Genomic DNA, 22,767 nt, shown 5'->3' on the forward strand with positions numbered 1-22,767 from the left:
GACTACCCGCATCGCATCACATCACCATAGCTTCATCTTCACTTCTCACCAGCGATAAGCTTGCTACGACGGTTGCTTGCTACCTCAGTCAATCCATGAACAGCAAATAATTTGCCCGCACTCTACGCAAACCACTCAGTACAGTCATACGGACTACTTACGCTGTCTGAGACAGCGGGTACCATGACCAATCCCTACGCCGGTAGCGGTGGACCTCCTTCCTTCTCTTCCACATCGGCTGGTCCTGGCGGTGATAGACACTTGCGACGACCTTCGTACGCTACTGTTGCGGCAGGAACAGGAACAGCTTCACATCGAGCAAGTGCATCGGAACGATCGGCAGTCGCATCGGCGGGTGCTCTGGCTTTGGCGGCGAGAGGCGAGCAGCAACCTCAGGCCGTCAATATGCTGTCAAGACCACATTCTAGGAGCATGGATATGGGTGAGCAAGGTGGTCAAAGACCGGGTAGTGGTTGGAGAGGAAACAGGATGGGCTGTCTGGTGCATGAGGACCACCCACCATTCTTCGTTCCATCATATCTTGGTCGATCACGGCATGTGGCACGGCTATACCGGGAACATCGACGACATCTCGAAGAGTTGCAGGAGCTAGCACGTCAAGAGCCAATACCACCGCCGCAACCGTCACTATCTACAAGCTCGAGTAACGTCAACCTACACAAACTCCACACAGCACACGCCCACCACCACCGCGGTCCAGTCCAGGACATAATCGAGCGCCTCCCTCCACCATCAGAGGAGGACAAGAACCTCCCTCTGCCCTCTGCCTGGAGCGAAGAAGACAAGCAACCCGGCCTCGAGATCCAATCCGAAGGCACCGAAGTCCGCTTCACCGGCAACTGCAAGACCTCCGACGAAGCCGCCTCCATCCGCTCCGACCACCCCATGCCCAAAGAATGCGGCATCTACTACTACGAAATTACAATCCTCTCCCGCGGCAAAGACGGCATGGTCGGCATCGGCTTCTCCACAAAACGAGCAAGTCTGAATCGTTTACCAGGCTGGGAGCAAGAGTCTTGGGCATATCATGGCGATGACGGATATTGTTTCGCGTGTACGGCGAGTGGGAAGGCGTATGGACCGCGGTTTGCAAGTAATGATGTTATTGGGTGTGGGATCAACTTCAGGACGGGCGAGGCATTCTTTACGAAGAATGGGGTCTATCTTGGGGTGGCGTTCAACAATATCAAGGGTGATAGGCTCTACCCGAGTGTTGGTATGAAGAAGCCGAATGAGCATTTGAGGGTCAATTTCGGGAGGACGCCGTTTGTGTTTGATATCGATCGGATGATGGAGCAGGAGAGGAGGATCGTGATGGCTGAGATCAGGCAGACTGATGTCACGCCAATCTATCCTTCGGGTGACGAGAGTGCTCTGACGCAGGCGTTGGTCGCGCAGTATCTGGCGCATGAGGGCTATGTTGAAACGGCGAAAGCTTTGTCCCGCGAGAGCTGGGAACGGGAGCAGTCGATACGTGGCGTTTCGCAGCCATATCAGCCACCAGACTCTGACGATGATGTACATGCTATCAATCGACAGAAGATACGGAAGTCGATCCTCGATGGCGATATCGATCGAGCTCTGAAGTATACGAGCAGCTATTACCCGCACGTACTGGAGGAGGAACGGAACCGCGATATCTACTTCCGGCTCAAGTGTCGCAAGTTCATCGAGATGATGAGGCGGTATGCTGAGCTCGTGGCGGCTACCTCATCACCCCAATTGGTGACCAAGTCCATCGACTCGCTCGCCAGTAACGGCCATCCTCAGCAGATGATCGAAGATGGCCAGAACGAAGAAGCTGAGGACGACGAGGACGGAGATGACACACAGATGGAGCTTGACGATCAATTACACCGTGAAGCTACCACGACCAAGAATCTATCTGCTGTCGCTACAGACGACATCGACATGGATGCCTCGCAGGAGCTCACACGGTCTCAGACTCTGCGGAAAGGCGCTTTCATGAAGAAAGAAGACCTTCAAGCTGCAGCGCTGGCTTATGGACGAGAGCTGCAGATGGAGTTCGGCAGCAGTGGCGATGTGAGACCGGAGATCAAGAAGGAACTGCAGGACCTGGGAGCGATATGGGCTTATGACAATCCGGCCGATAGTCCAATTGCGGGTATGCTTGATAAGGGACGGAGAGTGCTGATTGCGGAGGAGGTCAATGGGGCTATACTTGGTATGTGGTCGTTTGCCCAATTGCTGGAAGGGGTTATTCATGCTGATCGTGTGTCTCTTCTAGTATCGCTCGGCAAACCATCATCCGCTGCACTGGACACGCTGTGTGCTCAGACAGAAGCTCTACTCGATGACACGGCTAGTAAGAGTGGTGGTGCGGCTGCATTCGTGCAGGTCTTTGGCGATCTGCTGGCGCCGTAGTTGCTATAGACTCGGAAGTATCCAGCTCGATCATTTTCAGGAGCGATTTTGCAATATCAGAGATGCCACTCTCATCCCGCTAGATCTCCAAAAGGCCGTTCTCACACATTCCGTCAGGATCAACTCTATGCGTTGCCAGTATGCTCCAGCTTGTTCGATATCTAACATAGATCGTGTCCGGGCCGGCACGAAGGTCATCTGATTGATCAGACAGGCCGTCGCATTATGCTTTACGTGCTCACGAAAGCGGTATGAATCTACTAAGCGGCGGCCGTCCACGATCTAGCATTCTATGGACTCAAATCAAGATCTTTCGCTGCTTGTGGGAGGGCCTTATGTAATTCACGAACCGTCAAGAGAGAAAAAAAATGGTACCGCAACTCGCTGTCCTGTCAAGGTCTTGCTCACAATGGTCACCAATCAAGCCCCACTCTTCTTGACTCTGCCAGCTGAGATACGGTACGATCGATTATAGCCTGGTTCGTGCTCACCTGCTTGGCGGACCCATTAGGGAAGAGATGGTAAACAGCCTTTGAGTCTCGATGAGGTGAAGATGGTGGCGGGATTGTAGGACTGCTCGCGCGCGTAATGCTGCAGAAGTTGGCTCTTCGCAAAAGGGTGAGGGTGAGGAGGCGGAATCTGTTCACGGGTCGGGACTGGTCTCAGCGCGTGAGGAGGAGAAAGATGAGGAACCTTCTGAGCCTGTTGCGAGAAGCGAAATATGGAGAGATCGTGCTGGTCAAGTCCCGCGCTGAGCTTGTGTGCTGATGAAGGTCTGAAGAAGATGGGGCTGGTTGGGAAGCGTCATTCTAATCGCGAGTTACGAAGACGCGCATTCACGTTCGTCCTTCTTGTGACTGCTCAATATTTGTCGTCACTTTGTGCTTCCACAACGCCTCCAAAAACGTCTACTCAACACTCAACCTCCACTTATAAGCCGAACCCTTTGGCCGTGTTCCTGCAATCAACACATCCTGGGCCAAGCTTCTGCCGCATACTCGAAGAACGAACCTCTTTCATAATGCCAGCTAAACAAGCCTCTCGGTTCATGGCCCTGCCAGCAGAACTACAAAACCATGTATATACGTTCGCCTTCGCACCAACCACCAAGGACGAGGTCGTAAACCTTCTGGTGGCGAAACCACTCACAAAGTCTTTGCTGCTCGCCAACAAGCAGATCTACAGGGAGACGCACCAGCTCTATCGTGACGCTTACCGAGTCTACTGGGAGACGACGAGTTTCTTCATTGACGCACTGGCCCCACGGCCCCTGTCCCCAAGCCCGTCTGCACCACCACAACCTCACGCACATCAAGAATATCACCTTCCACACCTCCGGCAAGGCCGTCGTCCAAAACATGTACAACCGCCATCGCAACGAGCCCCAGCACCCTCTCAGCACTCTTGGTAAGCACGGTGTCTTCCACAGATGCGAAAACGGCCTCTGGGTATCAGAGCATCAGCGAGATGAGGGTTTGCTATTTGTGTTCTTCGTCGATACTATGGGGAGAGAGTTTCTGATGGGGAATATCATGGACCCAAACGTCAGGACACGAGGGGGGTCGATAGGGCCGCTGGCGAAGACGGAGATAAGTCTCTTGCTTGGATATAACATTTGGTGGACTAGAGGAGTGGGGTGTAGGAACGGCGATAGGCTGATCTAGTTCCTGGACTTCGGCCTGGCCTTGTCTGAAACTCTTCTTGCCGTCAGCGGTATGACGTTCAGTATTGTGGTTTGCAGGAGAGGATCTTTTAAGCAGCGATTTTTGGTCTCCCTAAAGTAGGGTTAGGTTGCAATCATGTGTGCGAGCGATACATAGTACACGGTGGTATAGGTCAGACCGTTCCTTCGTGCCCACGCAATTTCATCCCAGGTAACGCCAGCGCTATGCAGGTATCCAGGCGCAAAGGACGCTCATGCATGCGAAACAGCCAGTAGAGGATCAATCAGAACCCAACAGTCAGCCCATTCTCCTCCATCTCCGCCGGTTCCTGATGCCTGGCCAGCACTTTCTTCTTGTACTCTGCCTGGTCTCGATCCCATAATAGCGCTGCCTCGCCGTTGAGTGGAGAAGCACTGTCAACATGTTAGCATCAATCACTACCCCTTAGAATCATGTCTGCTACACTCACTTGTTCGGCTCCCCAAGTAGACTCTGAATGCTCAACAGCACGGAACTAGTATTCAACACCGCACTCCATGCACCCTCTTTACCCTCTCCACCAGGCTTCAGAATGTCCAAGCAGATCCTCCCACTCATATCCACATTCGGATGGTACACGGGCGTCTTGAACAGTACTTCTGGAGGCGCGTAGGGGTAGTTGGACGGGTAGGAGAGTGTGAGCTTGAAGGTCAAGTTGGCGTAGGGTGTTTCCGAGGGTCCGGCGACGGTGGCGTTCCATTTTGTGAGGTCTGTTGCTGATGGGAAGGTGGAGAGGCCGGGTGTGGGAGATGTCATTAGGGTCATGAGTTCGGATTGGAGACTGCCGTGGTGTTAGTTGAGGAAGGCACGGGTGGTGATCTTGTGCTGGGCATACCGCTTGACAACGTTACCGTTGTTGGCGGGTCGTGTGGTGGCAGTGGCGCTTTTAGCACTCTGGTTGATGGAGGAGCTCATCATGCTTCTGCTCGCCATATTGGGCGTCTGTGATGCTCAGTAGATTGGTAGGAGATGGTGAAGATGGAAGCGGAAGTGCAGACCTCTGGTCGTTACTGCTCGCGTGATCGACTTGGGAGAGAAATTCAGTAGAAAATGTGGTATGGTCCGGGCTCAAGGTTTGACGCAGCAACTCGTCGGTCTAAATCACTGTTGTAGATGTAAAGACACTTGATATGATCTGTAGTAAGACATTCAGGAACGATAGGATGGTATATCATTCATCCTCACTTGGCGGCTGAAGCCCTCCATAGCAACGAGACTAAACATATGACGCCAAGCGGGATTGCAGCGCGCACGCGACTCGCCAACGATCTCGCGTGGCTTTCGTGAATATGAGGAAAGCGGTTTGCGCTTTACCAACTCCGAGTCAACATACCTTATACTCGTATTCTCCCACCCATCACATTCACTCCAGTAGCTACTTCGCCCTTCATCCAGGTCAGACCTCAATATAAAGAAGCCAGCTTCAATGCTAGTAATACTAAGCATTCCCCAATATCTGGCTACTCCTCAGGTCATGCTTCTCTAGCGTATGTCTCCATCGACGCCTGCAAAGCTCGCTGCATATCTCGGTCGAGCCTTCCAAAGTCCGCATCCCCGAAGTCGCGCTTTTTATACTCGTCCTCCTCAGCACTACGCACAGTACGCCCCGATTTGTCGTTGGATGCCTCGAAGTCGCTTTCGTGAAGGCTCTTGCGCTTCCTTGGACTGCCCTTGCTGGACCATCCTCCAAAAAAGCTCGCCGGCACGCTATCCGGCAGGTAATCGTCCTCGTTGATGTCAGCCTGGAAGTCCTGCTCGTCGAGGTCTGGAACACGAATTGCGGGCCTGTTGTCGCTGTAGAGCTTGCTGAGGGTGAAGCGGAGCCAGTCGCCGTGAATCGCTCGAAATTGGTGAGCGTAGTCTTCATTGAGCAGGACAGGATCATACTCCGCCGTGAGAGCGTCCTTAGACAGAATGCGCTGCTCCAAAGTGGCGGTGAACTGCTTCGTTGGAGCATGCATGGCGAGGATCGGAGGGAGGGTAACGGTAACGTTGTGGGCGCGCAGGATCGCGAAGGGCCGGAGTATCATCTCGATGTCGGGGAGGCTGTCGAAAGTGGTCGTGCTCGGCTGCTTTGCCATACCATCCCAGAGGTATCGATCGGATCTAGCAATGACACGCCGGCCCATGAGCTCTTGACTGCCTTCTGGCGCATCGGCGAAGTCAATGGTCAGGAAGTCAAGCTTGTGCTTTTCAACACTCTTCTGTAGGAGCTGACAGAGCGACCAGGTCATGAAGAATGTGTGGACGTGAGGATGTCCAATCGCATCCTCGTTGACAGATGGCGGCACGATCACGATCTTGATCTTCTTCAGGCGATCGAAGCCATTCTCCTCGCGATGATTGAAGCGAGCGAAACGACTATCCTCAATCACCTCGTCCTTGTATTGCAGCTTCTGGCGGCCGCTGTTGACGAATTCGATCCCACCGTGCTTGAGACCTTCGTGGATGTGGACGGTGAAGGTACGCTCTTCGTACATGATAGTCGCGATTTCTCCTTTGAGCTTCTTGCAGAGGCTCATGAATTGAGTCGCACGATTTCTGGTCTCTGGCTTCGCCACTGTAGGCTCCAGGGACTCCAACCGCGTGGTCTGAAGCCTCCTTCTCCTTCTTGGGGCGCCCATTGGCTCTATAAGCTTCGTGAGCTGAGCCCCTGCTGCCAGACCAAGGCTGCGGAGACTGCGACCGCAACCCTCTGGAGGGCTATCTGAGAGCGATTGGGCTGCCTGCGGAGCTGGGGATGGGACACGATCGACATGCTTCTTCGCGCAGTCCTTCTTGTCGTCGCAACAGTGCGGTAGATAGCTCTTCTGCGACACCAGCTCGTACATGAAGATGTGACGTCGCAGCTCAAAAGGCAGCTTGAGCAAGGGGCAGCCATGTCGTGGTGGTTTCTCAGCCGGGTGGCGACGAGGAGTGTAAGGTGAGTCGTCGTCGCTTTCGGCACTTAGATCAAGGTGGCGCTCTGATTCTGGGCGAGGGATGGCGCCGGTGCAGTACAAGATCTCGAGCTTGAGCTCACTTGGCAATGATGTAAAGAATTGGCCAAAGTGATTGTGGAGCGCCCAGAGAGCCATCCATCTGGAAGGTGCCATGTCGCATAAAGTGTAGGAAGCGAATGTGGAATGCGCGCTCGTTGGAGCAAGATGTTTGCTGGTAGGGCGTTTGTTCGTCGCAGACTGGAAAGTGGCAACCTTAAGTACTTGCAGAATCGGTTATGGGGCGCTTGCTTGCTGCGAACAAATTACTCGTGCCTGCGGTTTCCTCTATGCTGCGTGATCCGTCTCCCAGCCAATCATGGAGTGGGTTTCAAGGGGCACATGACATGAATGCCGGCCTTCACTTTTAGATCATTCACTGCGTCGCATGTGAACTTCCATGGATGATGTCCTCTTGTGGCGTGCACCTCGAGCAGAGCAAAGAACAGGTACAGAAAGCCATCATCGCTGCAGAATCTGAAGCTCTGAGCGTGGTGAAAGCACATACAATGTTCGGTGATGCGCCAGAAGCTCCATCGTTCTGCACGTCGGCGTATTGCAAAGCAGTAGTGACGCTCACGCATAATCACAGTGGGAGTCATCAATCGTTCCATTCGTGGCTACTCAGAGGTTCTTCATGGGCAGCATCAATTATGGGACACGGTGCCGCCCTGAGTGATGTTTCTGTCGCCTTGACGGCCGGAATTCTGTCCCTGAATCAGCATGATACGTCCTCTGCGTGACCTGTCAAACATACCTCCGTCTCAATGATTGAGCCCTTCTCCAATATCTGCTGTACTACATCTTCGTCCTTGCTTGACCCGAATTCGTCCTCCAGTGCACCTTTCGAGGCACTGTTCATCTTGCCTTGGTTACCTTGCCTAAGTCGCCCTTGATCAGCTTTCGCTCCGATGTGTCCTTACCTGATTCCGCACCAGCCCTTCCCTATTGTGTCTGCTTACTTGTGCGTAACAAACACTTTGAACCCACTCACAACCTGAGCAAGTGGTACACTCCTGTCCTTCTTCCACTCTCTCACGGCATCTGAGGACTCTACAAAGATGATGAAGTCGTCATTCTGGCCCTTGTGGTGGACCTTCACCTGGGCGTCATTGCCCCGAGGCATTGTGTGATGTTTAATGGACGATGGCGCAGTGTTCAGTGCGGTACTTTCAATGACTTCTTGGTGATGATTGGACAACAGCAGTGTTGAGAACACGAAAGGATACAGATTTACAGCTTATACGATCGGATGCTCTCCAAGTACAAGCTACAGTAGCTCAGCTCGACAAGCTGGTCGCGTGCCAGGAACAGATTGTGAGGATACAGAGGATCCGCCCGTATCAAAAGCGGGAGGTAAGCGCTCCGCTCTCTAGCGCTAGTTACTTACGCTAGTAAGCGGTTATATCACTTTTAGTAGTATCGCTCCTTGCTTATGCTTATACTTATTCTAGTTAGTAAAGGTAACTAGATTAGGATTCTTTTTATATGATTTTATTGATCTTTTATAAATTATAGTATAATTTATTATAGATATAGATATATTTCTACTTTTACTTTAAAGTAAAGTATTCGGCATACTTTAATGATTAATTATAAAATTATTCGAACGCGATTAGTGTAATACGACCGTACGGACAACCAATACATAATGATATAGGATGCGTAAGAGCAGATACGTATTAACATATAAGCTATAATCTTCCGACTGTCTTTTACTACGTTACTACGCCCTAGCAAGCATGTTGCTGGGCCTAGATTGACTATCATACAGCCAGATACCCATCTAAATCAGCAAGGCGATGTAGTAAGCTCAACAGATTCAAACCCGATATCACTGTCCAGACATGCGTAAGACGAATTCTGGTCGTTGTTAATGGTAGCAGTCGGCCCTTGACTACAATTTTGGTCGTGGTATGCGGTCAGGGTATAGCATAGGGAAGGGTCGGCGTTTTGCAATGGTCCAGCGGCGACTTCAAATGCGGAGAACGGTATAAGCGTGCAGACTCCGGGAACTACGATGACTTCTCCCGTAGGCGGCTCCGAATCGCAGCCGGGATCGTATGATGTGACGGTTTGATAGGCGGTTGTGGGGGTGGGTGTAGAGATGGAGGTTACAGCAGCTGTTTTGGCAGTCAGTTCTGGTTCAGTCAACGTGATCTTGAGTTGGTAATCGTACTCAGTGAGGTCATAGTTGAGGTCTTGGTAGTTGAGGTTGGTGCCAAGAGGCAAGAGCAGAATGTACTGGCGATTGCTCCAGCTTCAGAGATCAGGCTCGAGAGCAGGGACGCCTTGGCATTCAGAGACGTGGTAGTCTTAGTGCTCGTACTCGTCTTTGATGTGATTCTGGTAGTCGTGCTTGATTTCGTTGTTGTAGTGCTGCTCTTGCGGGTCGTTGTAAGCGTCGTGCTGGATCTCGTTGTCGTGGTGGTCGCTGCAGCATTGCGCTTGGTGAGGTACTTGGCCGAACAGAAGCTTTGAGCGGGAGGATACTGGTCGAGCGGCTCGAGAAGAGCTTGCAGCCCTTGGGTGCACTTTGGATCAGTGGCGTATGCTAGCATGCACATTTGCGCGAGCAGTATTAGGATGATGTTCATAGTCAGCATGTTGGAAGAGTGAGGTGTGTTGTTGGCCGGTTTCTCTTGTCTTTTGAGTCGCTGTGAGGATAACAAGGGCAACGAAACTCACACGGCACTTCACTTATATGTATCTCACGCCAGAGAGAAAGTGCGGTCAACATGGTGTACACCACGCTGAGCATGAATATGGCAGCTTGTGCGACATCAAACCACCACCAGAAGAAGCCCAATGGGCAGCTCTGGGCGAGTCGGATATGCTGCAGCGTAAGACTCGCTTATGTAGGTGATGGTCTTAGGCCCGTCTTTTTGCCAGCCGAAACGACCACTGCGTACGGTGGACCACACTATTTGACCGTGGTAGACCATGACAGGTGTCACGCCTACTGTGCGGGAGGAGAAAGGATGCATAGGCGGGCAGTATGCCGGTGGTTTAGCGAATCATTCACGCATCAATGAATCCAACTAGTCCAGAATAATGGTTCACAGCCAGCCACAGTCCCGCAGATCCGGCCACAGTGAGCTGCATCTTTGCCGCTCGCCAGCGCAACAGGCTGACAGAAGGATGGTCAGGCCGTAGAATGTTCGGGCTCACAACACGCAGGTCTTACAATCGTAGACGGAAGGCGTTCCCGTGCTGTGCGAGCTCAACTCAACGGTAAGGAGAAGGACCTCACACTGCTAGGACTCTTTCGCTTCCGGGTCGTCAGTGACCATCAGTATTAGTACACTGGGTAGCACGATGGCGAGTGTGATTCTTGGTTATCGAGATGCCTTCGTGATAGCCAAAGATATCATGTTCATGTCATGACGATTGCTGTGACATTCGAAGAATACCTTACATGTACTCCTCGACACGTGAAGGACACGCTAAAAAAGCATCGCGTAAAGTGCGGCGCGTCCTCTGTTGAATATTATGTGAAATTGAACATACGTTGGGGCAACTTCTCTCTAGAATCATCTGATAAGACGTCCTGGACAACTGATTCACAGCAATCATCAGGCTATGGATCGCCAAGCTAGCCAGTCAACACCGCCACTCTTTGGTAATTACCTGCGGTTGGTCACAATGTCCAGAACGCCCACCTCGCTTGCAAGTTATGAAGCCGATTTAGACTTAAGCAACCTTTTCTTCAGTGCTGCTGCGCCGGACTGACTCCAGACTGGATCCGTGGAAGGAGTACTGTCACCAGCTTGAGGTGCAATCGCGGCAGGCAATGAGTCTCCGCCATTGATCATGCGATCCCGGACTTCTTCTGGCAGACCTGGTGCCTGGCCCTCTGCGGCGACTTCGCACACAAACCCGTCAACCGCACGGTCGTGATGAAGCACAAATCTCGCGCCACCCATCGTCTCCTGCCCAGCTCTGACACACTCGATCAACGACTTGATGGATGCGACCAGACCACGAATGATGCCTTGATTCTTTTCTTGCCAATCTGTAACGTCCGACAGTACGTCTTCGTACTTCGTGATGGCCCGCCCTTCCACCACGTCCTGGAACTCCTCCCATGGCAGTGATTCTCCCCGCAAGACGCTGCTTGGATTAGCCCACACGAAATTCGCGGTCTGTGAGAGCCACAGTTCTGGCTTCTTGTCTGTGTAGAATACTGTGTCATTCCCTCTTTTGAGGTAGTACTCCAACACACGATCTATGGGCATCATCTTCCCATCCGCATTGACTCCCACAGTCTCGAAATTGCCGATCTGGAGAAGGACACTCCTCTCGCCTCTCGGCGAGGATGTGTCGGTCAAAGACTCGGCTCTCCGTCTATACCGTCCACTGGGTGTCGAACCAAAAGCTTAACGTCAGCGAGGGTGTAGGTAACGATGCGACGATACGACAGGTCGCCTTTGTAGTCTGCTTACTTGTAGCGGAAGTACTTGGCTTCGAAGTCGGGGCGACAGCCAATGAAATGATCGATCAGCTTTTTTGGCTTGTGCTCCGCCCGCATGATCAGGACAGTGTTGCCAACGATCTCAACATCCCACGTCCAACTGAGCGACTCTCCGGTCGACATGCCCATGAGGCCCTTGCGTTGACTACGATCGGTAATGATGTCAAGATCCTTGAAGTCGTGCTGAGGCTGCATGGTAAGAACGGCGCACAGAGCTGGGTCCAGTGGAGATTGGTTGGGTGCCGCCTGGTCACCGTATGTGCAGTAGCCGGTACTTCCACGCAGCGCAGGCGGCACCCGTGGCGGCTGCCATACACGTGGCATTCCTGGTCCATGTTGGCAACTGGGCAGTAGGGAGTCAAAGTGACTTACCTGGAACCATGATTGGGAAGCATCGTGCATCCTGCTGCTCATTGGGATAGCCGTAAGAAGCTACAACCTTGAAGTCTTGGATGCCGACAAAGTCCGGATCAGGAGCTGGTGTGTCCGACATACCTTGAAGAACTGCGGCAATGTATGACCATCAGGTTATCTGGAAAAGGTGTAGACATCTTAATGGAGTGCCTCTACTTGCTACGGTCACACATCGAGCGCAGTGGGCACAAAGCCCAGCAAACCGCGTAGCTCTTTAGTCGAAGAAGCGCCATCATATCGGTGCCTCCGGCGAGCAAGCAGACCTCTCTCCATACGTGAGACACAGCGAATGCACACACACATGGAAGCACCATACCCACCCCCTCACTCCGCCTCAATCCTCCCCTCCCTCTCACCCCTCTCCCTCCACACCCTGCCCAACTCCCCTCCATCCCGACAAACATGCACCCTCTCCGTCTCCCCCAAATAAGCCCACACATCCCCACTCTCATTCCTCACCGGCTTCAGAGTAACAGGCGTCATATCACCATGACACAACACCGCTTGCCTCAACTGCTCAAGACAATGATCGATATGCAAATCCTGATACTCCTTCTTTCTGCCGCTCATGCTGGGGCCGTAGTAGTCCATGTGTAAATGCTTGCGGAGACCGTTGATGCAGTGAAGGGAGTGGAGCATATCTGGGCCACCGTAGAAGCCTTGTTCTGGGATCAGTGGGTTGCGGGGTGAGGGGGTAAGGGATAGGAGAGGTGGTAGGTCGGGGTCGTTGTTGAGCCAGTCGACTTCGGAGTCGGTGAAGCGAACGTAACGGCCGTATACAAGGTCGTGCCATGCTGCGTCTACTTCTGGCGAAGGTTGTCCAGTGTAGCGCCGCCCTTTGTTGTCGAGTGCGGGCTCAGGGACGTAGAGGCCATTGCCGTCTGGTGTAGCTCGGATAGCGCCACTAAAGCGGACCTCATGGGTTTTGATGTGCGGTTGTAGGTATGCTGTAAGAGAAGTCAGTTTAAGCGGTCTAAGAGAGAGGCGCAGCGCTGCTTGAGACTTACCAAGTTCTGTGCTCTGGTTGTCGTGTGTGATCGAGGTGGCCAGGAGGTACGAGCTTTCCATCAGCAGGATGATAAGCAGGATGCCGCAGAGATATGGCCAGAAGGATAGGCGAGTGATCGAGTCTCGCGAGGATTCGATACGACTGTTACAGAAATCAGGAGAGGAATCCTCCTTTGGCTCATCATCACGGAGAAATGGCACATCCGCTCCAGCTTCTGTATCCTGCATTGTCTGGTGAGTAGCCCTCATTGTGATAGCGTCTCGTGTATCGTTAGGATGTAGACTGTCGGGCGTGTGTATGTTACGATAGAAATCGGAGCAGAAAGAGTTGTACGTCCTGCCGAAACTCTTTAAGCTGTGTCAAATGATGTCCTCCTCGATTCCTGTGTCTCTCGCGCATTGGCCTGGCAATCACTCACAAGACTGTATGACCAACAGTGGAAGAATCAGCAAAGATGAAAGCCCTTGTGGGCCACGGCTTTGTCACCCAGCAGCATTCACGTCCGACGATAGCCTCTTCACAAAACTTCTATCCAGCTTGGCCACCCTGATGTGCAGAGCACATCATGCCGCGTCGATCTGTGAATCTCCGTTTGCAACGGCCATGAAACGTGGAGCCAAAGCGGATCGACGTGCTTCCGGACTGAGGCGATTCGGAAGGCACGCCACGTGCAGTCACGTGACTGAGAAGCGGCATTGTCACTAATCTGCCAGATGTATCACAGCGGTGATGTACACCTTGTGACCATACGCGCGTCTGTCTTTCGAACCGGCCTACTTGAGCGTCACTAACTCGTAACATGCAGAGCGATCATCGCGAAGCAGCCACATCACCCTCCGGAGCATCAAGCCTGCGCGTCCCGCTCTGCTTCTCCGCCTCTTCCACAGGCCTTCCATCAGCATCGGCAACAATGACATCGCCATCTGCATCCTTCGCCTCAGCCTCTTTCGCCTGATCTTCAGCCTCCTTAGTCTTCTCCGCCTCCTTCTCCACATCAGCAGAATCCTTACCAGCCTCACCAGCATGGTCTTGCCGAGCTTCCTGCATCTCAGCATCGGCTTGTAATGCAGCTAGTACGTCGTCCACGCGCTGTTGAGTAGTGGGTGTATCAGGATGGCGCTGAGCAGCGGCAGGTGGCGACTTCGCTCTGCCTGCCGCTGCTTCCATATCGAGTGCGACTGCACCGATTTTATGCTGCTGTGGTCCCATGTCTTCCATACCGATCTCTTCTGGTCCTCGTGCGTGTGGTGTCTCTTCTGGTGATCGGTCGTCCATTGCGATGTCTGCTGCCGTGTCCCTGGGCACGTCGGCCGCTGATGCTGATTCGCGACCTACAGCTGCTGCACCACCAGAGATTAGTGATCTTCGCGGAGCAGCTTGTGAGACGGGTACCACGCCAGCTTCCTGCTCCTGCCGTAAAAGCTCTCCTTGTGTGACGCCGCCCTGCTGCCGTAATTGCGCGTCAGTTGACTCGAGGCTGGTACTACTAGACGAGCTCGCGTCAGACTGCTCGGACAATGTTGGAGAGGATGGCGATGTGTGTGAGTTGCTGGCCGTGGTCGATGAGAAGCCGTTGACGGTGACAGACACAGTCTCGATGCTGCCTGCACCATGTGGTCCATCGATCGTCTCCGTGCTCTCACTGTGCAATTCTCCGTCCTGACCAGCACCGTTGCCATTCCCCGTCAGTGGCCCACCGTTATTCCGTAGCCATGGTATAGGTGTCAACAGAGCTCCACCCAGACTCTCATCACTTCCCAGACTATCTCTTTCGGAAGGCTGCGTGGTCTCGCCGTTGGTCAAGAAGTCGCCATTCTCTGCATTCGCTGCCGCTGTGAGCTGAGGGAGCGGGAACTCCGAAGCGGGTGAAGTGACGGAGACCGTTCGATCCAGTGCTCGTAGGTAGGCTGGCAGGAAGCGGTAGTGTTTTCGTGGGTAGAGCACGAGCTCTGCTAGTCGTTGAATGGTATATGGCGGGCTGCGAGAGAAGTTCTGCTCCAACATGCGAGTTGAGTAGTGGTATGAGCCCAGCAGATCTGGCGGCAGGGTGCCTGCTGGCGTTTCTAGGCTATCCGGAGGCTGGACTGCGGACTGTGTGCGATTGACCTCGAATGCAGCTGCTGGGGGTGGCCTAGCTGCTAGCTCGGCAGGCTCATCGTTCTCTTTCGTGCTGCTCTGACTACCGGCCGGTGGCTCGTTCTCGTCTGCGGTAGGCAAGTCATGGGCTCCGGGCTCATCGTGGTTGCTGAGAAGTGCTGGTGGGGTGGAGGCAACAACTTCGGGATCGATCGTTGATGGTAAGGGTACAGGCAGAGGTATGGTCGGTATCGGGAAGTCGTTGTATACAATCTGGCGGCATGTCAGCTGGATGATGGTCGAGATGCGAGCAAGCAAGGGCAGCAGACATTGTGCAGCTTCTGGAGCACACTTTCGAGCACGCGAGGCCATTCTGCTCTGTCTTCTGTCAGCTCTGACGCCTTATGCAGTACTTTGACTTATCTCACATATCTAATGAGCCATCGCGAGCTGCCTCTTCCAGTAGCGCGTCTGTAGACATGGTTGTGGTTGTGATATCCTACTCGGCGCAAAGCTGACGTTTTGCTTCGACGTTTCTCGAATGACGCGCGAAACGCGAGCTGCAACCGCCGCCAAGCCACGAGATGGGAAAGACCAGCTCGATCTTTAGTGATCAAGTACAACGCAAATAACAATGCAGTCTCTCTCGCTTACCAGATTGCTATGGGTTATCAATTGTTCGTGCTTGCGGTGTAGCTGTCAAGATCGTGGTCTAGATGCAGCACGCAATCCAACCATGGGCCGAGCACTTCTCGAGCATGCAACATACTACTGCAACGATGTGCAAAGGTAGTCAGATTGCACGACGAGAAGGTGAGCATGATGATTGGCATCGGCCACTGAGGTGTGCAGGCAGCAATGCGAGAGCCCGTTGTAGTGGGTCGGTGGTCGTGGAATAGAATTATGACCTTATATCATATCACAGTGAAAGGACATGTCCTCACATGAAGGCTGGGCTGTACGTGGATGTGGTAATCGGGAGTATCAGTGCATGGACGCAAGCATTTGCGCAGAACATAGCAAATTGGGGCGGAGGTGAGGTGCGAGGTTTGAGGGGCAGACGCATAAGTAAGCATACTGGTGGCGACATGGTCAATAATGCCAGCGGTGTGTTATAATAATAAGCAGTATGAAGCGGGGAAGCGGCCAGCTGACAGGATGACAGTGGCAAGCGTGCCGAAAGCGACAGCGACGGCGACGAGCTTGGCAGGCAGAGGGTAAAGTTCACGAGTAGGTTGGGCGGCGGCGACATGATGCATTACATGGGGAAGATAGTGAGTCGGTAAGCATAGAAGGCAGCAAGCAGAATTGAGTGGGGATACGTGTGGTGAAGACGGTGGCAAAAGGTCAGCGATGACGAGGTGGCAAAGCCTCCAGTATCGAGTGGTGGGCTCGATAGCTGATGGCCTAGCTACCCCAATTATTCTCCGCCGTAACGACTACAGACAGTAGTAGCGCTACATCCCCGTACCACTATGCTAGCGATAGCTCTCCAAAGTCCGCCGCGACCTGGTATGCCGTAGTCGATGGCAGCGAGATATCTCCATCCCCGTGACCCTCCACCAGCAATATCGTCTCAACTTCCTCCCTGCCATACCCAGTACCCATCCATGATGGTGAGGTCCTCCCTGCCTTTCCCCTCCGTCCCCTCCGCCAATGATGGTTAAACCCTCTGCGTCCTCCCTGCCATCCTCTCCACCCTCCTTCCCACCCCCTCCGCCAATGGTATCCAGTATCCTCCAATCCTGCCCGAAGGCCGTCCGCGCCGTCTGAGCGGCCTACAACATCCTGGTGAGGAATGCGTAGAGCGGGATTGTCCATCGCAATGCGTGCCGAAGCACCGCAAAATGACTGTCATGGTAAAACGATTGTGCCGCCTCTCATCCGTTCGCAGCAAGATCGCACGCGGTGTGGAGAGTCGTTTCGGCGATTGTCCATCCTTGTTCTTTCGTCATCAGGGTCCTGCATCGTCGCGCTGTTTTCGACACGTCCACTAGACCAAAGCAAAGCAGCGAAGTGAAGTCGGCGATCGAGGGGAGTGACGGTGTGAGATGGGACAAATGAGAGTGGCCTCTGGGCGAGCGAGTGTGGTGGCAAGCTGCCGTTATGCGACTCCGAAGCGATTGTGGTGGTGTCTCACAAAGGAGAACACCGGGCGACAAAAGCCAAGGTGGTGGAGTCGGAGTAGAGGAGGGCGGGCTCTACTTGGGGAGTGGGATCCTATTGGGACGTCAGCATGGATGAGATGATTGTTTGGGTGGATTGTGGACGAACCGGCGGAAAGCGTCCCTGTCGCTGAAACCGACGAATTCCGTCCGCGATCTCCAGGTAGACGTCCAATCCTTAGAAGGGAGGAACGACACATCCAGGTCCGATGGCGACGGACGGGGTGCTGGCTGTCGCCTCACCTTCCTATGGAAGCGTCTGAACCATGCGCCGAGCGGGTTGTGGATGTAGAGGCCACAGAAGCGTGTCATGGTGTAGTCGGGATTGATAATGTTTAATGGTATCGAAAAATTGGTCTTGGTGAGCTTTGAGTTCACACGATAATTGAGGAGAGAAGAAGAAGAAGAAGAAGACGGGAATGGGGACCTCACCAAATACTTATGCATGGGTCTCTTGTCTGCAATCACACCAGACGACCGATCTCGCAGCAAGTGAATGCTTACCCAGAAAAGTATCCCAAATCACGCATGTGAGTTTGGCCTGCTGCCGGGGGATATCGTAACTCAATGTGATCTTGCCGTATGGGATATCTTTGAATTGCTTACTCAAACTACATCTCATTCGAAAATCATGAATTTCGATTTGCTGACACGCAATATCAGAGCTCAAACCCACTGTGTCTGTCTGGGATACTTTTCGAAGCATCTCCGCCCTCCCGACCAATTGTGACCTGCTGATGGGCAGTGTGATAACTGCAAAATCACACGATCGTGATGAGAAAGTACTGCTTGCGAGAGGGGTCGATATGGGTCCACATGTGATCGATTCTCGGAGCCATGGTGGCGTGCTTGTGATCTCAGAGAGTCCGCCATGCCCCAAGCGTTGCTCCGACCCAGATGGGACTGCACTGGGCGTAAGGGTTGGACAACGCTTAAGCTCAGTGTAGTGGCGGACAGTACGAGGACTTTCAATTCACAAACAGCAGGATCGATGAAGACGTGAAGCGCAAGCTCGACATGAAGTCGCGATAGAGCTTTGCGATCTGTCTCTCAGCCTCGTGGCGTTGCCGACGCTAGATTGCTAGAATTGCCGTCTTGAGCCGAACAGTCGGAACCGAACACTGCTGCTTTGAAAGCTTAATTGCGGTCTCCTTTCTTCTTCATGCTTGTAACATATCATATATTGAAACTTTACATCATCAATGCAAAGACGCTGTGCAAATCAGGAGCTCGATATGAGCCAGTTCATCCTGTTCGAAAGACTTTACGCCATGATCGCACGCAGGCATCTCGCTCAACCCATTGGGTCCTTTCTTCAATAACAAAGACCTACAGGTACAAAGATAAGTAAGGCCAGAAATTAGTCATTTATAAGAACATTATTTCTTTGTCAAGCCAGAGAGCTTATGGGCCTATGCCTCGATCACCTCGAACATGCAGTCATTTTGTGCCTCCCTCGATCCATCGATCCAATCCCAAATCATCATTTATTGCCACCCACTGCGCTGGCAGGTCCGCGCAATATGCATCCGCGCAAGGAAACATACGACAATATGCCGGAAAGCACGAGACAGGAGTCCAAAGGTCCATGTCTCGAATATGGCTGCTCGAAGTTTGCCTCTTTCCAGGATCCTGAGCTGAATGGCATCAGTGCTGACCTACGAAACCAGATCCATCCTATCTTCCATCTTAACAAGTTTGCCGACAACATGGACTGCGATGTCTTGGAAACGCCTCTCCGACTGGCAACAAGACTTCTGCTGAGTGACAAGCTGGTCCCGTTCATCAACACGATCACTGGTGGGGTGATAGTAGCGCTGGACGGTCCACTTGCTGGTCAACTGATCGATAGCATAGAAAAGGTCTGCGCATACAGGGAGAATGAGTTTGGTGGAGTGGACATAGGTTCAAATGCATGTGCTTTCTACCCCAAAGCCGCCGATTGCAATCCGGGCATTACCGACACACAGCGACAAGCCGCCCACCATGCAATCGATAGACTCGAGCCTTTGATCGATTATCTCGCGGCAGGAAAACAGCTTTCGGTGTCGGCCGCAAGGGTGCTTACATCGAGTGGTCCCCTCACCAAGACTATGACCTCACACTGGCCTGACGGTCAGATAATGAAGATCGCAATCGGCGCATGCTACGATCAGCTCAGTTCGAAGCACTACGCCTATTTCGAGACAGAGGACCTGTACCGGACATCAGCGATGGCGGAAGCTCTTCTCATGGAACGTATCATGTTCGCCATCGTCCTGCTGCATGAAATCGGCCATGCATTTGGTAATGCTGCTGGCGGTGGCCGTGGCAGAGCTGAGCCCTTCTACAAGGGTAGCTTTATTTCCGAGCTTGGCAAAGAGCTAGAAGGTGAGCTTTTTGGCGGCTCTGTTACCAACAGTAATTATGTGCACCAGCAGGAGATGTGCGTTCATCAAACCGAGAGCTCTAGCCGACGGCGATGCTTCACGGTGATGGACTGGCCAGGAGCTTACTACATCAATACATATACCAAGCAGGGCCAACTCAACTACTATCCCCGTCCGTGGAGGTTCGACACGATGTGGCGCATCCCCATGGCCTGGATGGAAAAGCTTTTTACCACGGAGTTCTGGGACAACGAGGTTGCTTCGCATGGTGTGGCTGCTCTTGAGCTCCCCAGCACTATGGGCTGGACTTTCGCCGATGATCAGCATTTGGGAGGGAATGAGCGTGACTCCCCGCTGCGAGCCGTGCGCAATGGTGATCCTTTGTTGCCGAAGCTTGTGAGGAGAGAGGCTAGGAGGGCTCACATTCATCCTGAGGCGGATCACTACGCACCACTCTGATTGAATGGAGTGGCCAACGACGACCGGCATGACACTTACAGCCTCATGTCTGGTATGATCGACTGTGAGGACTGGGGTATGGATGGATGGCTGGGATGTGATCGATTCGATGGGTAACGCTTGGGGATTATCCCTCCATGAGGGTAAGGAATGATGATTACTAAGCTGGTCATTGATGGTATCCCAGACTCCTAGTAAAGTCGAGGCGTGTCTGGGTGTCCTATCTCAAACCTACGAGGTGGATGGTGCAAGATATGTCGTGCTTGAGCGGAATCTCGTGCCTAGGCTTAGAGTTTGGGCAAAGGTCGTTGCTGATGCGTCAGTGGCCATGTGTGCCTTCGATGCTAGGTAGACTGTCGGAACAAGTACGTTCATCCCTGTGTGCCGAGACGCACTTCAAAGCGAGACTACATCTTCTATTCCATCCAATCGATGTCTGTCAAAGCTCATGTAAGGCTGATTGTCATCAGGGGCCATTACAGTGCTGCTGATCAAGACACACGGATGTTCCTAGCTCCACTCGACCGATCATGCTACTACAATTTAATTGCAAACACATCTCGTTGGATTCTTATGCAGCTTCAAATGGAAGGTTATGAGCTACGATGATCTTGTAGCGGCACAAGGAAAGAGGGAAGAGAAGGAAGCTTTGAAGTGGCAAGCGTTAAGGAAGCGACGTCGAAGGCGCGGAAGTGAGGCAGCATGTGTTGAGAGCATGGGAAATGAATCATATACGTCAAATGGCAATGAAAGAAGCTCGTCTCAAGTGGTGAAGTTCGTCGCGCCGAGTGCTCATATGTATTAGTGTACCAACAGGGCAGCTAGGTGAATGGGGCAATGTTTTGTAGTATCTCATGGGTGATCAGTATGCACAAGCTTCAATTGAAGTGGTTTTACTAGACTCTCGAACCTTCGTGGTAAGGTTTCCTTTTCCAATTTTGATTCGAGCCTTAAGTCCTCCAACATGTTCAAAAGCTGACCTGATAGATTTTCCTCGCAACTTCTCTCGTAGCTGTCGTCCGAATCATATCCACTTACAACTACGTCTTCAGCCCCTAAGTTGAAGCTATGATCGGAGCCACTCCAGTAAAAGTCTTCGTCAAAATTGTTGACACCAGCCGACAGTTTCACGTCCTTCTGACATACATTTTGTTGAGCAGATATCGCGCTCTCGATACGCTGTCAGTGTTGTTTGACCGCCGGCATTATAACGTGTTCGTGCCAGTTGGGTGCTTTGCGAAGATCGTCCAAATTCCAGATGCCAACTATCTCTGCAGGAGTTACTTCCCAAATGCACAGATAATGGTTTCGCCAATAGTCTTTTCCATATGGAACTTTCACCTGATAATGGGTCATTTCCGCGCCGCAATGCAAGATTGGTAAAGCAAGCTCGATTCGAAGGCGTGGGTCAATCACCACAATACATTGGAGGCTTCTTGCTGTCCTTGTGCGACGGTAATCGGCCAGTTCCTCAAGGTCTTGAGGACAATTAGTGAAAGAAATGTAGGGGGCGTCTTCCCATTTCTTGTGATCAGCATGTGTCTCCAAGGTCTTGATGCGAATCTCTTCCTTGTCCAGCCGCATCCTAGCACCTCTTGCCAACATACGAGAGCTCTCAGGACATGGTTCACTTCCTGACATTGCGTCGTAATATCGCATCAAGGCACAGTCCCAGAGCTGATCAAGGACGGCACCTGAAAACAAAGTCCTTTGAGCAGGTGCCCATGTTCTTGACCACAGACGCTTGTCTTCAGCAGAGGTGAAAGTTGATTGTTAGTCGGGACAAAGAAGAGATCTCGCGACTCCGTGCGTGAGTGGAGGCGTGTCCATGTCTCCTGATATCAGCTTCGAGAGTGTTGTTGGGCCTTCTACGCACGTCCAGACGAATAAGACTGCACAGAACAGGTACGGACGGTAACTTGAACGGCCTTTCCTTGTGCACAGCCTTCACAAAGTCCAGCCATATGTCATTCAATACCCTTCAGAAGCTCTAACTACCTGTGTTGACATGCTGGCAGTCTGAAGAGCCTACATCTTGCACACAAAAGAAGAAGACCGATGGTACTATCAACGCCTCGATTCCCCCACTTGCCAACCCTGGTTGCGCCAGGTTGGCCAAGGAGCCAATTAGAGCTTGTAGCCTGTCACCCACATTTGGCTCGCTCCCTCGCCAACTTTGTATCACTTGCCTCCAGACGCGATAACGATCGAGCAATTCACAGTGCCACATATCATGAACACCGCTATCGCTTTCCATGCTATTGCGCTCTCAATCGAATGCGGGACCCTGTCGTGAATCCGAATTATCGATGAGTTAGGAACAGGAGATTGCTGGTCCGCAAGTGACTGCAAGAAGATAATGAAACAGTGCAGGACGCATGTATGTGCTGTCATGTGGCTGAGAGCACGTCTCTGAGGACATTAAGTAGATGGAGGAAGGTCATCGACCTATCTGGCTCTCCTAAGGCCCGGTCTTGATCGAGCATACACTGCATCATGGCTCTGAATTGCGAAGACTGTGACCGCACCTTTGGCACAAGGAGAGCGCTTCAGCAACACCTGCGGGACTCGCCAGCTCACCCCGCCACTTTCGACTGCAACGAGTGCGATCGCGCTTTTGACACAGAGCAGGCTCTCCGGCAACACCTGCGGGACTCGCCAGCTCACCCCGCCACTTTCGACTGCAACGAGTGCGATCGCGCTTTTGACACAGA

At 52.6% G+C, this 22,767-nt stretch overlaps 8 protein-coding genes across 8 annotated transcripts; 2 read left to right on the plus strand and 6 right to left on the minus strand.

The window, feature by feature from the left end:
• Window positions 1–183: 183 nt before the first annotated feature.
• Window positions 184–2,406, plus strand: LTS14_006120 (uncharacterized protein; the record flags this gene model as incomplete). Its single annotated transcript, XM_064838818.1, has 2 exons — window positions 184–2,206; window positions 2,270–2,406. 2 exons carry the CDS (start codon window positions 184–186, stop codon window positions 2,404–2,406), a joined length of 2,160 nt encoding a protein of 719 aa, XP_064693643.1.
• Window positions 2,407–4,353: 1,947 nt separating this feature from the next.
• Window positions 4,354–5,042, minus strand: LTS14_006121 (uncharacterized protein; the record flags this gene model as incomplete). The annotated part of the gene is made up of 3 exons (XM_064838819.1): window positions 4,354–4,483; window positions 4,540–4,890; window positions 4,945–5,042. The coding sequence occupies 3 exons, from the start codon at window positions 5,040–5,042 to the stop codon at window positions 4,354–4,356; spliced, it is 579 nt and encodes a 192-aa protein (XP_064693644.1).
• Window positions 5,043–5,581: 539 nt separating this feature from the next.
• LTS14_006122 (uncharacterized protein) lies at window positions 5,582–7,204 on the minus strand (the record flags this gene model as incomplete). Its single annotated transcript, XM_064838820.1, has 1 exon — window positions 5,582–7,204. The coding sequence occupies one exon, from the start codon at window positions 7,202–7,204 to the stop codon at window positions 5,582–5,584; it is 1,623 nt and encodes a 540-aa protein (XP_064693645.1).
• Window positions 7,205–7,734: 530 nt separating this feature from the next.
• On the minus strand, window positions 7,735–8,213 carry LTS14_006123 (uncharacterized protein; the record flags this gene model as incomplete). The annotated part of the gene is made up of 3 exons (XM_064838821.1): window positions 7,735–7,800; window positions 7,845–7,968; window positions 8,050–8,213. 3 exons carry the CDS (start codon window positions 8,211–8,213, stop codon window positions 7,735–7,737), a joined length of 354 nt encoding a protein of 117 aa, XP_064693646.1.
• A 2,548-nt stretch (window positions 8,214–10,761) lies between these two features.
• Window positions 10,762–12,054, minus strand: LTS14_006124 (uncharacterized protein; the record flags this gene model as incomplete). The annotated part of the gene is made up of 3 exons (XM_064838822.1): window positions 10,762–11,446; window positions 11,533–11,887; window positions 11,934–12,054. 3 exons carry the CDS (start codon window positions 12,052–12,054, stop codon window positions 10,762–10,764), a joined length of 1,161 nt encoding a protein of 386 aa, XP_064693647.1.
• A 245-nt stretch (window positions 12,055–12,299) lies between these two features.
• LTS14_006125 (uncharacterized protein) lies at window positions 12,300–13,232 on the minus strand (the record flags this gene model as incomplete). The annotated part of the gene is made up of 2 exons (XM_064838823.1): window positions 12,300–12,922; window positions 12,983–13,232. The coding sequence occupies 2 exons, from the start codon at window positions 13,230–13,232 to the stop codon at window positions 12,300–12,302; spliced, it is 873 nt and encodes a 290-aa protein (XP_064693648.1).
• A 562-nt stretch (window positions 13,233–13,794) lies between these two features.
• On the minus strand, window positions 13,795–15,541 carry LTS14_006126 (uncharacterized protein; the record flags this gene model as incomplete). The annotated part of the gene is made up of 2 exons (XM_064838824.1): window positions 13,795–15,433; window positions 15,489–15,541. 2 exons carry the CDS (start codon window positions 15,539–15,541, stop codon window positions 13,795–13,797), a joined length of 1,692 nt encoding a protein of 563 aa, XP_064693649.1.
• Window positions 15,542–18,778: 3,237 nt separating this feature from the next.
• On the plus strand, window positions 18,779–20,053 carry LTS14_006127 (uncharacterized protein; the record flags this gene model as incomplete). The annotated part of the gene is made up of 1 exon (XM_064838825.1): window positions 18,779–20,053. One exon carries the CDS (start codon window positions 18,779–18,781, stop codon window positions 20,051–20,053), a length of 1,275 nt encoding a protein of 424 aa, XP_064693650.1.
• Between the last annotated feature and the right edge of the window lie 2,714 nt (window positions 20,054–22,767).

The sequence above is a fragment of the Recurvomyces mirabilis genome (genome assembly GCF_035927965.1).
Source record: "Recurvomyces mirabilis strain CCFEE 5264 chromosome Unknown scaffold_15, whole genome shotgun sequence".
Taxonomy (NCBI): Eukaryota; Fungi; Ascomycota; class Dothideomycetes; order Mycosphaerellales; family Teratosphaeriaceae; genus Recurvomyces; species Recurvomyces mirabilis.